This window comes from Xenopus tropicalis, chromosome 2 (assembly GCF_000004195.4).
Source record: "Xenopus tropicalis strain Nigerian chromosome 2, UCB_Xtro_10.0, whole genome shotgun sequence".
Lineage (NCBI taxonomy): Eukaryota > Metazoa > Chordata > Amphibia > Anura > Pipidae > Xenopus > Xenopus tropicalis.
Window position 1 is genome coordinate 20,889,746 of NC_030678.2, and position 14,946 is coordinate 20,904,691.

Below are 14,946 nucleotides of genomic sequence, written 5' to 3' on the forward strand. Positions count from 1 at the left end.
ATTGATCCACTTGCTAAGGAAAGCCAACAATTCTGTAGTGTTAAATCCTGCCTCTAGATGGTGCTAGAGTGCAAAGACTTCCCAGCAAAGCACAATAGAAGTCGCCATAGACCTTGCGTCCCCTGTGTTAACTAGAAGAGACATAACGCAACAACATGGTAAAGGGACTTGGCGGCATCTATATCTCAGGAGATCCCCTCTGCTTTGCTGAACTCATTTACTGGGAAATCCTCCAGTCCCAGGACCTTCCTCTCCAGGCCTAGCCTTGTATACAACTGCCAGATTGGGTCATCTGATGCTGTATAATTTCTCTGCCCACACACACAGATATACTAAATGTTTCTCAGGCAAATGTCTATGTCAGCACACATGATAGGCTGGATGGAGTTTATTTGTTTTTCATTTATTTACTGCTTTTGTTTTTTTCCAGTGGAATAAAAAGCTTTGAGCTTGAGTATGAAAGTGTCTGCATATACAGTATTTGTGGATCGGGGTAGTAGATTCAAGCCCTGGGGTTTTATTTCTGCAATTCGATGCAGATTTGGAGTTCAATATTCACTGTAAATTTGAAAGTAGAATCATTTACTGTTACTAAAGAGGTCAAACTGGAAGCAGTAACGGGAGCTAATAATCCAGTTATCCTAATTAAGCAATGGAAATTTGCATGTAGAGATTTTGATTGGGAAGCACATCTGTGCCTGCTTTAAATGTGTAAATTACAACTGAACAGTAGAAAATGTTCTACCAAGTGCGTGACTTTGACCAGGCTTTGTTGTGTTATAGGTTATTTAGAAGGATACAATTTGTTCTCCTCTGATTATACACAACTGAACCTGACTGTGCCAGTATCAAACAGGCCAGCTGTTCACCCCCCACCTAAGTTATCTAAGTTGAGAAGGATACACAACACAACTTTATTAACAAACAAAAAATAAACAGTGCAACAATAAATAATAACAATTACCAGGAATGCTCACTAAGCCAAGGCAAAGCTGCCAACCCCCCCTATTTGTTCAGGAGTCCTGCGGTGAATTCCGGCCACACATACACAGTAAAGGGCAGATTTATTATGCCGTGTAAAAAACAGCATATAATCGGCGTAATTTTTTTACACATTTTTTTTTTCCATCAGAACTTACGGCATAGAATTTAGGGTTCGGATGCCGAATGTCTACATTTATTTTACACAGTATTTTACACCCTTTTTCTGCAAATTTCATTGTACACAGCATAATAAATGGCATAGGTGATGTAATTTGATACAGTTGTATAGAATTTGGGTAGAATTTTTCAGCTTCAGTGGCGATTTTGCCACTGAAAAGCATCCATGGCGTATGTGACGTCACTTTCAGGTATTGCATTTCCCCCGGTACTTTAATCCTGTAAGTTGACCTATGTCTGAGGATACAACAACTTATGAATAAAACTGGGACAAATGCCCCCTGCCTGTGGCAAGCATTCCTCTACAAGCTGTGACAGTCATGCCCAGAACATGACCAGGACCTAACTGCTTTAAACCCAGCCCACCCATATTGGATGGGGTGCTGCCCTCCTTCCTGCTAACCCCCCCATAATATTTCCTGCTTTTCTTGCCTCCAAAACATTAATGTTCCTTCTAACTATGATAGTGTCTCGGTTGGAGCCCACCTCTGTTTTGTTTCTGTATGCAGTGTGCATATGGGAAATCCCTTTCCTATACTGTGTATAGAGCTATAGAATACACTTAATAGAGAGAAATAATGCTATATGCCTGTGGACCCCACAAAAATTGGGGTTTATGATTAAATATGAGCACAGTGTAACTATAGGAGAAGCAGACTACCTGGTTGCGGGAGTCTGGGACCGCAGGGTTTGCTTCCTCTATAGCTATGGAAGGTGATAAACCCCCACCCCCCAACCACTCTCCTAACTATGGCTGGAAAGCGGGGGACACTGGAGAGGGGTGGGAAGTGGGTGGGCAGTGAATTCAAGGTAGGAAAAGCTGCGCACTGGGCCCCTCCGAAGATTGTTTTGCAGAAGGGCCTGAATATGAGAGGAGCCAACTAAACCTTTGTCTATGCATATGGGCTTGTCATGTAAAACTTGGATGTAGCCAGAGTTATCCTGTGTAATATCTAAGGCTATGCCATTTAGCTACATCTGCAGTCATTTGCTAAATGGTTTACACGCAGTGTGTGTAATTAGATTTAGATGCCATAAGACAACCTTGGGGAATAACGATATTGTAGCAGAAATATAACTCGTATGCAGCTCCATTGGGGATCCAGTATACAGAAGTCTAGAATAGCCGGAGGACCACATGGCGTAATATCTTATTCCCAGTAAATTATATTTTCCAAAACACCTTAAATATCATTGGAATGCCTGGTTATTTCTCGCCTTTTTGCTCCAGCGAATGTTAACATAATTATACTTCTTTCTGTTGTTACGGCTGAATGCGTCGGCCTCTCCTCTAGGAATAGGAATCCAGTAACGGTTACGCCGGCAGTAAATATGGAAGCTCAATATGCGGTGACAATGTTATGAATAGGCATGCCTGTAAATGTCTTGAGTATGCACCAGTAATAGCTTCAAGCTGATAAGTAATGGCTTCTATTGGAAAGGAATGTGATGAGCACAGGGTTACGGCTCTATTAATCAAAGTTTTTTCCCACATTCACAGCTTCTTGCAACTTGCGATACCTATCAAATAAATAGCTTGAGCTCTTATCAGTGCCCTCCGTGCAGTGAGTCTTCTAATCGTTATTCTGTCAAATTGCGAGATCCAAGCAAATAAGCCGGCGTGTCTGAACTTCAGCATTAATATTTCGCTGTGCCCTAATCAGACAACAAAGGCAGGATGTCTCATTCCGCAGGCATTCTTCCCCTTGCTTCCTCGCAGTAACAAAGCCCTGCTGACCAAATACTGACTTTCTCAGCTGGGATTTTATGAATTGGAAGTCAAGGACTCCGAAATCTGTGCCGCTCTGTAAAGCCAATTTTTCAAGTGGAAAAAAAAACGTGGGAGACTTCAGGTACCTTCGGCTGATATCTGTAACCCTTTACTGGGAACAACATTGCAGCACTGGGGCACCCTCAGCCCTGGGTCGGACTGGGCCGGTGTGGCACCGGGAAAAAACCCGATGGGCCAGCCCAGACCCAATCCCCACTGGGCACTCCCCCTGGGCTGCCAGTCTCCCTCCCGCCAACATAATTAAGGTAAATTTAATTTACGCACGATTGGGTGAGGGGGTTGGGCGGGTTGCTGGGGGGGTAGTGGGGAGCCACTGCAGCAGCCCCAGTGGGCCCTTCAACACCTAGTTCAACTCTGCTCCAGCATACACAGGGTGCTTAAAGGGGGAACTCTGACTTCCAAACCAAAATTTGGAATTCACACAACATAGAGACCCCTAATATACCTATCACTGTGCTGTACTTGACACTTAGGGGCAAGTTTTGGTTGAGTAAAAACAAGATTTCCTACCAAATAAAGCTGATAGGGTGCAAAGAGGCTGCCTAATAGCCAATCACAGCCCTTATTTGGCTCCTCCATGAACTTTTATGGTGCTTGTGTTGCTCTCCAAGTCTTTTTACATTTGACTGTGGCTCACAAATAAGAAAGGTTGGGGACCCATGGTTTATACAATGCTTATATATATATAAATATATTCCCCCAAAAAAATCCTTAAAAACACATACTGTATATTGTACTGTATTGTATTGCATTGTACACATTATTATATTGTACTGTATAAGTGATGCCACAGTGTGTAAAATAGCTGCAATCTCCATGTTTTTTACCCATTTTTTACAAAAATTCCGGCATTATTGGGGTCTCACCAGGGGAGAGCTGCAACTATAGCTGATGTGTTAACCTTGGCACTTGCACTTCAGCACGAATCAGGCGCAATAGCACTGGAAATTTTCTTAGTCCAGTTGGCATCATTTCTTGTGTTTGTCATGAGAGTCACATGCGGGCCCTTTTCTTTGTGCACAACTGCACTGCGGCGATTGAGTCAGGCCATTGTGCGAACCCTGAAGCTACTGCCTGGGTTGAAGGGGTTCCCAAAGCAGCATCAATAGACTTTAGAAATGTAAAGTAAGTGAAACCCCAGTGACATAAATATATAGTAAGCAGACTCCACCCAGGGACAGGGGGACCCGGAACACAGGATATGCTTGCCCTATTGCTGTAGAGAAATCCTGAGAGCAGATGGGGAACGTGAGTGGGCGGGGAGTAGGGTGGGGGGTGTGGCTAGGAGTTGCTCTGTGCCCAATGCCCATGTCCTGGCGATTATTTAGCATAATCACCACCTGTGCGTGAAACGTAAATCCGCCGTTCTAAACTCCACTAGATTCTGTCTTGTTTCTGTAACTTTCTCTTGTTATATTCATGAATTGTATATGAAGAAATAAAAAAATCAAATACCCTTTCATATAGTGGCTGATTCCTACAGTATATATATCAAAACAAGGGTGGCACTCCGCTATCAAAAAAGACCAGCAACACTGAGTTTATTACAAAAAAATCAATGATGTATTAAAAAACACATGAATAGCCAACATTACGTTTTGGTCCCCATTGGGTCCTTGCGAATGGTACCGATGGGGACCGAAACATAACGATGGCTATTCATGTGTTTTTTAATACATAATTGATTTTTTTGTAATAAACTTGGTGTTTGGTTTGCTGGTCTTTTTTGAGATATATTTATAAATATTTACAGTAACTATAAATATAGGATATAAGATAGGTCTTCGATAAAACAAAGCACTTTGTATTTAGAAATGCAGACAGGGAAAGTTGTTTTTTAAATATGAAATACCTAATGTATAATCTATATATGAACTCAGTTGCATACACTCATTTATCCCCTAATCATTGCCTTTTGCTCTAGTCTATGTCTTCCACTGCATGTTGTGTTTCCAGCCTGATGGAGCTCTATGCTGTACGACCAAGCCGCCTGGAAATCTGCTAATTCATGGAGAAAATTGAGGTTTCTTTGCTACGGAGCCTTATGGACTTACAAACTGATCTCCAGATAAATTATTTCTCACAGCCCAGCAGACCCTTACTCAGTATTATGTGTAAATTGCGTTCATGTTGATTGAATAAAGCTACGGTATCACACCTTCCGACTGCCAAACCAACGAAGTGCAGATATGGTTTGGCCCCTGAAAATCATAAATAACTCATATCTAATAAAGTGAATCTGCGCATTCATTGAATTCCTCGCGCTGGAAAGTATCCAAAGGGAACCATAAAAGAAATCAATGCTTTTATTCATTTCTAGACCTCAGGTTTTTTTTTATGATAAAATAGAAGAATAAGGAAAAAGGCTGCCTGGAATAGAAAGCAGAATTACTGCACCATTGCTGCAGGAGGATTGTGGGGGGAAGGACTGGGAGAGTATTGCACCATTGCTGAAGGGGATAGTGGGGGAAAGGACTGGGGGAGTATTGCACCATTGCTGCAGGGGATAGTGGGGGAAAGGACTGGGGGAGTATTGCACCATTGCTGCAGGGGAAAGTGGGGGAAAGGACTGGGGGAGTATTGCATCATTTCTGTAGGTGGATTTGGGAGGAGGACTGGGGGAGTATTGCACCATTGCTGCAGGTGAATTCTGGGAGGAGGACTGAAGGAGTATTGCACCATTGCTGCAGGGGAATTCTGGGAGGAGGACTGACGGAGTATTGCACCATTGCTGCAGGGGAATTCTGGGAGGAGGACCGAGGAAGTACTGCACCACTGCTGACATGAATACTGGGGAAGGTTCTGCAATATTGCTGCAGGTGAATACTGGTAGAAGGGTTGAGCAAGTACTGCGCTATTTGTGCCAGGGAATACTCAGAGAAGCACAATGTACACTTTAAATAATAGTACTTCATAGGTTTTGCCTTAGATATGTGAGTGCAGGAAATTATGCATTTCCTTCTTTCTAATATAAGTATATCATAAGCAGTGTTTCAATTGGAGCAAAAAAAAGTGAGGGATGCTATTACTGCTGCACATAGCGTGATGTGACAAAATCAATCCCCTCCCACAATTAGATTTGCTATTTGCTATTTCCATCAGTCTGATACTGTCCTCTACCTTTATTTTGTCTTCTTGTTTCCTCTGATTTCTTCTTTTCTCCTGTTGAATATAACCCTCTAATGCCACTACCTTCTTCATCTGTATAAAACTTCTCTACTCCTTTCCCTGCAGTCTTTTCCTCTCTTATATATCCCATATGCTCTTTTATCTCTTAACCTCTCTGTTAGATTTGCATGCAGCAGTGGAGAGGAGCGAAAAAAAAAGTTCTGGGATTCCAAAGGGGGTGTTATTTCACAAAAATAAAGACATGGAGATAAAGCATCCCTGCACATCCCTCCCCAATTCCAGCACTGATCATAAGTTCCCCTCAGTTCCCTGACATGTATAAAGGAACCTATGGACATGGTTATGCAATTCCTTGCTTATATTTTTTTTAAAAAAAGGGTAGATAAATTGTTATTTAAAGGAAAAGGAAAGTCATTTTCACATTTTACTGCCAATAGATTCCCCACATTAGTGCCACCTAGAATAGTATATTTATTCTGCAGAAAGCATTAACATACCTGAGTAAACAGCTTCAGAAACTTTCTCCGTTTACTTAAGATAGCAGCTGCCATTTTTAATGGCTTCCTTCCTGCAGTCTAGCCCTTATAGCCGAGATCACACATTCCTAAGGGAGGGAATTCTTAGCATTCTGGTAGGAGGGGGGAAGAGGAAAGGGGCGGGAAGAGAGAACTGCACAGACCCTGGCCCTGGGAATTAAGGCTGTTTCTGAGAGAGGAAGTCAGACACTGGAACATCATGTTTACAAAAAAAGAGACAAGAAATCCTGTGTTTCTTTTGATAGAGGACTCATTACTGTGAGTGCTTATGGCTGTATTTACAGCTTACTTAGTTTTTACCTTTCCTTCTCCTTTAATACAAATGAAATAGGCTGGATGCTTAACCAAGGCGGCTGTAAATTGTTCTGGCTCACAATGTGCGATATGCTGATAAAGCCTATATAATCACTGGCGGGATTGCAACCTGTTCAAGTTAAGTTTTTTTCCAGTTTGAACAAATCACTATTATTTCATCTTCTTCAGACATTGCAGTGTTTAGCAGCAGTTTAGCTTTTGATTTGTGAACTGTATTATTTGAGGCTGACGAAACCAAATGAACATGTGCACCTCACAAGGAAAAGATAATTGAAGATTATTTTGATATTTTAGACTTTTGCTTCCTTTGTATCTCGGTAAAAGATGAAATGCTCCATAAATAGGAGATTAGTATTAGCAAACTTCTTAGCTTCTTATTACACGTCCCCTTGTATTATGAAGGCAAGAGACAGTGATTATGCTGAATAACAATAGATTCTTCTTCTTTGATATAAAAAAAAAAAAAAATCGAGAAGCTGTCACTATTTCCCATCCATAATTAAGATCTTCTAATTAGTTTAGGTATGCATCTGTACTTTGTTTTGCTCTAATTAAAATAAACACTGCTTTGAGATGGGAATCAACATAGAGTACAATTACACGTCAGTGTCATTTTAATTTAATGTAGAAATAATTAATAGGTTCCAGTCTCCCACCCTCTAGTCTTTTGAGTGGTGATAGGGGATGCCATGGAAATATCAGACACAAGATCCAAAGTTTAGTTGAAGGATGGGAAACCACCTATAGTCGGGCACAAGGACATAACTTAACCTTTCCGGGCCTTGATAAAAAAAAAATATTTTGTACTCCCCCCACATTTGTAACTCCGCCTCCCCACGTGCCTGTATTTGGCTGCTGGTGGACTGCAAGTCCTTACTAAGCCTCCAAGGTCTTCTCCCCTCTTTAGATCATCTTTAGATTAAACACAGATTCAACCCATTTGGACAGAAACTGAAAATTGTATAGTTCTATAGCATTAGCAGCAGTTGGACTAAATTTGAAATATACTAAGTGACTGGGTGGGTATTCAATCATCAGCACAAGTAAGGCCAAGGTGCACCAACAATAACGTGTCCGGGTCTCCGGTACAGGCTTCAATGCAGTGAATCACAATAACATCAACTTCTCATTTCCTCAACAGGATCAACATTTCAGAATAATAACTGGAATTTCCCTACATGGTTAATATATAAGTTAAACAGATATTATTCTTTCTAGGGCTTCAGGTTACACCTTAGTTTGAATATATGACTTTTTCAATTCAGGTTTTTAGTTAAATCAATAACAATCCGGTAATTAGTGAAAAAAATGTTGACTAAGCTTCAGTAGGATTCTTTCCCATGAATTCACTGATGTCTACTTAAAAGAGAACTTTAGCCCAACAACAAACATACACAAATGATGCGCCTTATGTTTTCATCTTACAGTACCAGCCCTGTGGTACAGCAGTCCTATAGTAGCAAAGATTCACTGCCACTGAAGATGCCCCCTGTTTACAGGCTCGGACGGGCAATTTGTAGGTTCTGGCAAATACCAGAGGGGCTGCTGTAAGATACCAAGTTGTACAGGTCTTGGTGTAAGCAGCGGGCTTTAACCCTTGTTTAATTCACTCAGTTAGGACAACCACTCATATGTAACAGACAAGAAACCAGAACCAACCTATCCAACCTCCTACAAGTGGCAGGAGGAAGGATAGCCTAGTGGCTACTACTCTGCCTGCCCTGCTCTGCCTGTGTGTGCCACATTCTGCCTGCCCTGCTCTGCCTGTGTGTGCCACATTCTGCCTGTCCTGCTCTGCCTGTGTGTGCCAAATTCTGCCTGTCCTGCTCTACACTGCCTGTTCCATAGTCCTTCAGTAGACACAGCAGACTTGTGCCCAGTGAATCACACCCCAAAACACAGCACATCATAATGATGCAATTCTCACTCTGATCAACTTTGGATACCATCGCATTCAATTAATTAAGGCCTGAACCTTAGTAATGTCTGCCTAAGGGGGTTAATTATCAATGTTCATATTTTTTTTCTACGATTTGAATTGGTTTTAGTTTTTGCTAAAAATCATTTTAGTAACTTGAAAGGTCATGTAGAAGTCAATAGAGTTCTTCCAAGAAGATGGCAGCTTCCATGGCCAGATTGCTACATTAGTGCACCGTGTAACCTCAACGCATCACATTTCAGTGCGAAAATTCAAAATAAAAAGGTGCTGAAGAATTGGATTCAATATTGGTCAAATATCGGTTATTTCTCGGAAAGTTCCTGAGTGTGCCTAAATTGTTATCTTGTCTTGATCTACAGGTTTCTAACCCTCTGCTTTGCCCCAATGCTCTGCTCTGATTCAACTAAGAGACTTGTTTAACCCCATTGGATCGCGCGTGCTGAACTTTCTGAACTCAGCGTCCTTTTTGGTCCTGACCTCAACCCCAGGAAGAGCCATTAAAAATCAAGATTAAAATACAAATTTGAGGTATTTGAGTTTCTTTTCATGGTTTTATTCTATATATTGTATATAATAAAATACAAAATACCTACTAGGACTAATATCTATATATGCATTCTATGCACTTACTATATATATATTTATTGTGTTGCTCTACTCTGTGCATGTGTTTGTGGGCAGATGCAATAATCTGTCTTTCACTTATTCATCTGACTACCATACTGTAACAGGAAATCAACAGTTCAGCCATATTAACCACCTTCTGCTATCATAAACAATGGAAAACTCCCCGTTGCTGACTTGATTTTTATAGAAGTCTTTTAAGCTGCAGACATTTTTAAAATAATATACAGCATCTAGTAAAGCTATAAAACTCAGTGAACAAATCTTACTCAAAATTGCAGCGATTAGCATAGTAACAGTATTATCCTACAGACTCAGCTCGTATATCAGCCAAGGCTAGGGGAAAAGGTTGCGGTATTGTAAGTAATTAAAAGATGATTTTGGTCTGGAGAGCTGTTAAATGCATTGTAAAATTGTTTTAGGGCCTAATTAGGTGCTAGACAAGTGTGAGTCTGCAGTGGAGGCAGTTGTAAAATTGCCTGCATAAAGTGAGCAGCTGAGTCAAAAGGGCCGTAGTTTCCCTCACCCTAGCAGATTTCTTCTTTCACTTGGTTTTACAACACCCAGAATACCGTGTCCTGAATAGAGAGTGACCAAACGTGCCGCTGCATTGCTAATGGGCAGATTAGTGTAGTTATTTATGGTCTGTAAAAGCCTATTCATTACATTTAGCTTCAACAGGGACCATATAAACTGGGTATTGGTGGAGTTATTTGGGTGTATAGCAGTAAATTAGCAACATATTTGACATTGATTTGCGTATTGGTTCTAAAGAGTTGGTTTATGTAACAGTTCTGAGGGGTAAATCCTAAAAATAGCTTATATTTCTAAAATTGAAAATTAGCTTTTTTAGGCTTTATGGCTTTTCTTCATCCACTACAAAGCTCGCCCTTTGGCAATTGATTATTTTCTCTTTTCCTTCTATGCCCTTTCTTTATGGTTTCTTACTCCCGGTCCCATTCCCTGTTCCATTTATTATCTCCCCTTATCCATTGTACCTTCTCCCCCCCCTTATACCTACCTACTCTCTGCTCCCTTTCTATATTTTTAATTCCACTATTTTTCTATTGTGTGATTCTGCAATTCAGGTTTTCAGTTAAATCAATAACAATCCAGTAACTGATAAAAAAATGTAGACTAAGCTTCAGTAGGATTCTTTTCCATGAATTCACTGATGTCTACTCAAAACCAGTAATGTTAAAATTAAAAGAGAACTTTAGCCCAACAACAAACATACACAAATGATGTGCCTTATGTTTTCATCTTACAGTACCAGCCCTGTGGTACAGCAGTCCTATAATAGCAAAGATTCACTGCCACTGCAACTAAACAGTTGGTTTATGTAACAGTTCTAGGGGGTAAATCATAAAAATAGCTTTTACAGTATTTTTAAAATTGAAAATGACCTTTTTTAGACTTTATGGCTTTTCTTCACCGACTACTAAGCTCGCCCCCTGGCAATTGGTTATTTTCTCTTTTCCTTCTATGCCCTTTCTTTATGGTTTCTTACTCCCTGTCCCATTCCCTGTTCTATTTATTATCTCCCCTTATCCATTGCCCCTTCTTCTCCCCCTTAATACCTACTCACTTTCTGCTCCCTTTCTATATTTTTAATTCTATTATTTTTCTATTGTGTGATTCTCACTATGCATATCTTCTCCACTTTCTCTCCCCGGTGTCAACCTCTCTCTTTATTTTTTGCTTTCTTTGTTAGGACTATGCATCTCTACTTAGTTCACATTCTTCTCTCTAATTTGTTAATTTCACCTCTATTTTTGTCCCTTTTTTCCTCTCGTGTATCAGCTACTGCAAAACATAACAATAATCAAAGCAAAATCTGAGCTAAGAACCTCTCACAGTGGGTTATATGAAGAGTTTAAATGAATGCACTGATTCTGGTACCACTCCTGAAATGATGCATAATCATACTGTACATATCGAGCAACAGTCAGCTACGCTGCCAAAAGACTTACTTTTTGTGACAACTCCTTCCAGTCGGATAATATTTGGGTGATCGAACTGTCCCATGATACTTGCTTCTCGCAGAAAATCTTTCCTCTGCCTGTCCACATATCCTCCTTTTAAAGTTTTAATGGCCACTGGGATTTCCTTCTTCGCCGGGGTCTTTAATCTTCCACTACAGACCTCTCCAAACTCTCCTAGAAGACATCTTTGTATGAGTACAAATATATTGATAGAAAGCAAAATGATAAACCTCAGAGTATAATATACTAAATAAATTCTCTTTTATTTAACCTCCAGTGCAAATACACTATAGACATGGAGGCAGGCGGTGATACATGTTGTGTAGCCATAGTGGCAGGTCTTAGGAGAGAGAGAAAGAGCTGTTGTGTTGCTCAGATTTTACAACCTACCTAGATACAAGGTTCACTCCTAGATTTCTTTGAGATTGTGGGTTCATATTTGGGGTTAACAAAGAACAATGCCGGTGCAATTTTATACAAAACCGACTGATAAAATCAAGCCTTTTATGGCCATTACAACATCTCTGTTAGGCTTTCAGCAAATAGGTAGCAATTTGACACCTTTCACCATATTCATATAAAAGTATGGAGATAAATGTATACCAATACTCAAGTGTAATTAAGGAAAACATTTACCCTCTGGTATAAAATATATATTAAATAAGTTCCCCCTTTTGTAAAACTAAAGGCTATTCCAAGTGACAGAAGAGATTCATGATCACCTTTCTCGACTTTGGGAACTTTAAGGTGACTTCTAGAATAGTCATATTTTACAACTGGGGTACATTTGTTTTATAACACACACGTTTCAATGAGTAATGAGGCCCAAGTGTACTTGTACGGTACAAAAGCTGTGCTTATGAAAACAGCAGAAGGAAAAACAGAGCCTTAAGGCAAATAGATAACCATAAATCAGTTGTAGTCACATCTACGAGAATAAAACCTGACCGTATTAATGTAATTAGCATTATTTCCCATGATCCCTTTCTTAATTTCTTGGAACATTCTAATTCATGCTCTAGACATTTTAATCTAGGACATACTCTACTGTAGGACAGCAGGTACCAGAAGTCCTTGAAAAGTTGGGTTAAAGCACAAATGGCCATCCTACAACCTTCCAGCAAACTAAAACTCTTAACTCCTCAACAGTCAAAAACTAGAGATTCCATTTATATAATACACACAGAGAAGTCTGTGTCCAAAGGATAGGAAATAAGACTGAGCAGTTGATGGTACAAGGCCAATTAATAATTAGTTTTTATTCTGTTTTCTATGCTTCCATATATTGTGAATTAATTACTAAATAGCTTTACATTGTACATTTATTGTCTAAATACTGTATATTGTGAGTTGGTCCCTAACCTCAGCTTACTGATAGCAGCCAAGAGCACATAAGGAGATGGGAAGTTACTGTGGTCATTTTTGAAGGAACAGATTTTTCAGTACTAAAGGGCTGGTGACCTTGGACTCGTACAGAATATTAGGGTGCAACATTTCTAGGCTTATTGCTTGGTGAGCTTTTCTCTTGTAATTAAGTGATGACTCTTTTATGACATCATTAGCAATAATCATTGTAGACATAATTTACGTCCGCAATCGCAGTTGGTTTGTGCAGTCAGTTGTGTGTAAATTTCCATTCATTAAAGGTACTTGTGTCGAAATGCATTTCCATATAGTTCTAAGAGCAAGTGCTGTTCCGAATTGAGCACTACTGTGCCTATTAATGGAGAGGAACCCTGGAGCTACACCATCCTTGAGACTAAGTGGTAGCTCCAGGGTTCCATCAGCACATCAATGGGCATCTTGCATGTAAGGAATAGTGCGCATGCATCACTCGCACAACAAACACCAGTAATTAAGCCAACTGGACTTTTTTATGAAAATATTCGTCAGACCCAACTACCCCTTGCAACCACAACAATGCTGGAATTCTGGGAAAAAACATTATGGGGAAAAAAACATGCAGATTGCACACTTTGCTCACTGCACTTGCAGACATAGCCCTAGTGCCTAAATAAATCATAACTGGGTTTCAAACTCATTCTTCATATCATTAAGTTCTACCACTATTGGCAAACCAGCTTACAGATAAGGTTCAGTAACATATATATGTATTTATATATGTATATAAAAGTAGTGTATAAGCGAGGCCACAACCCAGCCGCACCTAAACTTTGCTCACATTCGGGGCACTGGGGAGAGGACATGCAGAAATTTTCAGAGTGCCCTTTCCCCAGTGCTCTGTATGTGAGCTAAATGGATGCTCATGTGCGTGGCCCTTGGGGGGGGGCTTATTAAAAATCCCCCATTGATACCCACTGTGTACCTAAGTTCTTAAATACAGTTTTGAATGTATAGACCTATGAAATCATGTAACAGTTTGGATATGTTGCTTTTAGGCCATGCTATGAAAACGGTGTTTCTGGATTCGGGAACATTAAGGAAAATCTGAAATGAAAAAGGAAAACTTGCAAAAATGTAAACTTTTTTTACTTGTCACTAGTGATGGGTGAAATAATTCGGCAGGCATGGACTCACGGGAATTTCAGCGTTTTGCCATTGCCAGATTTTTTCATGAAACGGGCACTAAAAATTGTAAGTTTGATGCAAGTCATTTTTGCCTTTTCGCAAATCTTTTCAAAGATTTCGGTGAAGTGAAACGGGACAGATTCGCTCATCACTACTTGTCACATGAAAACTGCAACTTTTTCAAATTGTCACACAAATAAACCAGTGTCACAAATTCAAAACCTCTTCTCTTCTACGTCTACATAATCTCAGCAAGTTTTAACCGGCGCATTGTCGGATTCAGATTTTTAGCCATTTTGATGCATGGTAAATCTTGGAAAAATTGGTATTTTCTTATGCTAAAAATACAAATTGGGAAATAAAAAAATCCGACAGTTAGTAATTGGCCCCCAAAGTGTCTTAAAACATAAACACAACAAAAAACCTAGTCCAAGCCAACCCAATGTTTATTATATACTTCTGCTCAGTTGAAACCATTTGTTATGAAACCATATTTATCCTACATCCCTGTTATTAAGCAATACATAATTAAACTGGAAACAGAACTGCTGACCGAGCCTGTGAATGCCCTGCACTCAGAAAGCATTCCCATACTCTGCCGAGAGAATTTACTCCTGTTAGAGACTAATCTCAAGGTCAGCAGCGAAGATAAATGTTATTTATAAAGAACTGTGAATAAAACCCGATACAAAGCAGAAGCTAATCCTGCGTGAATTTAATATGCCCCTAAATATTTATGGTAACCGAGTGCTTTTACCTTTCATTCAGCAGGTGATAGAGAGAGGCATTTTGACGTTTTATTTAGCTTTCTACTTATTTAGACACATTAGATGTATTATTAGGAAAGAAGCCGTGCTGCGCTCTCGTTCGGTTAGCGTAAATTATGGCTCTGAATTACCATTAGAGTAGAAAAGCCAGCTGTAGCAAACATATTTT

At 39.9% G+C, this 14,946-nt stretch overlaps 1 protein-coding gene across 2 annotated transcripts in view; it reads right to left on the bottom strand.

The window, feature by feature from the left end:
- epha6 (EPH receptor A6) overlaps positions 1-14,946 on the bottom strand; it is a 479,518-nt gene that overhangs the window by 58,956 nt on the left and 405,616 nt on the right. For both annotated transcript variants that reach the window (XM_018091417.2, XM_031896584.1), the window contains one exon: positions 11,470-11,655. In XM_018091417.2, coding sequence (XP_017946906.2) covers positions 11,470-11,655 — 186 coding nt within the window. The remainder of the gene's footprint in view (positions 1-11,469; positions 11,656-14,946) is intronic.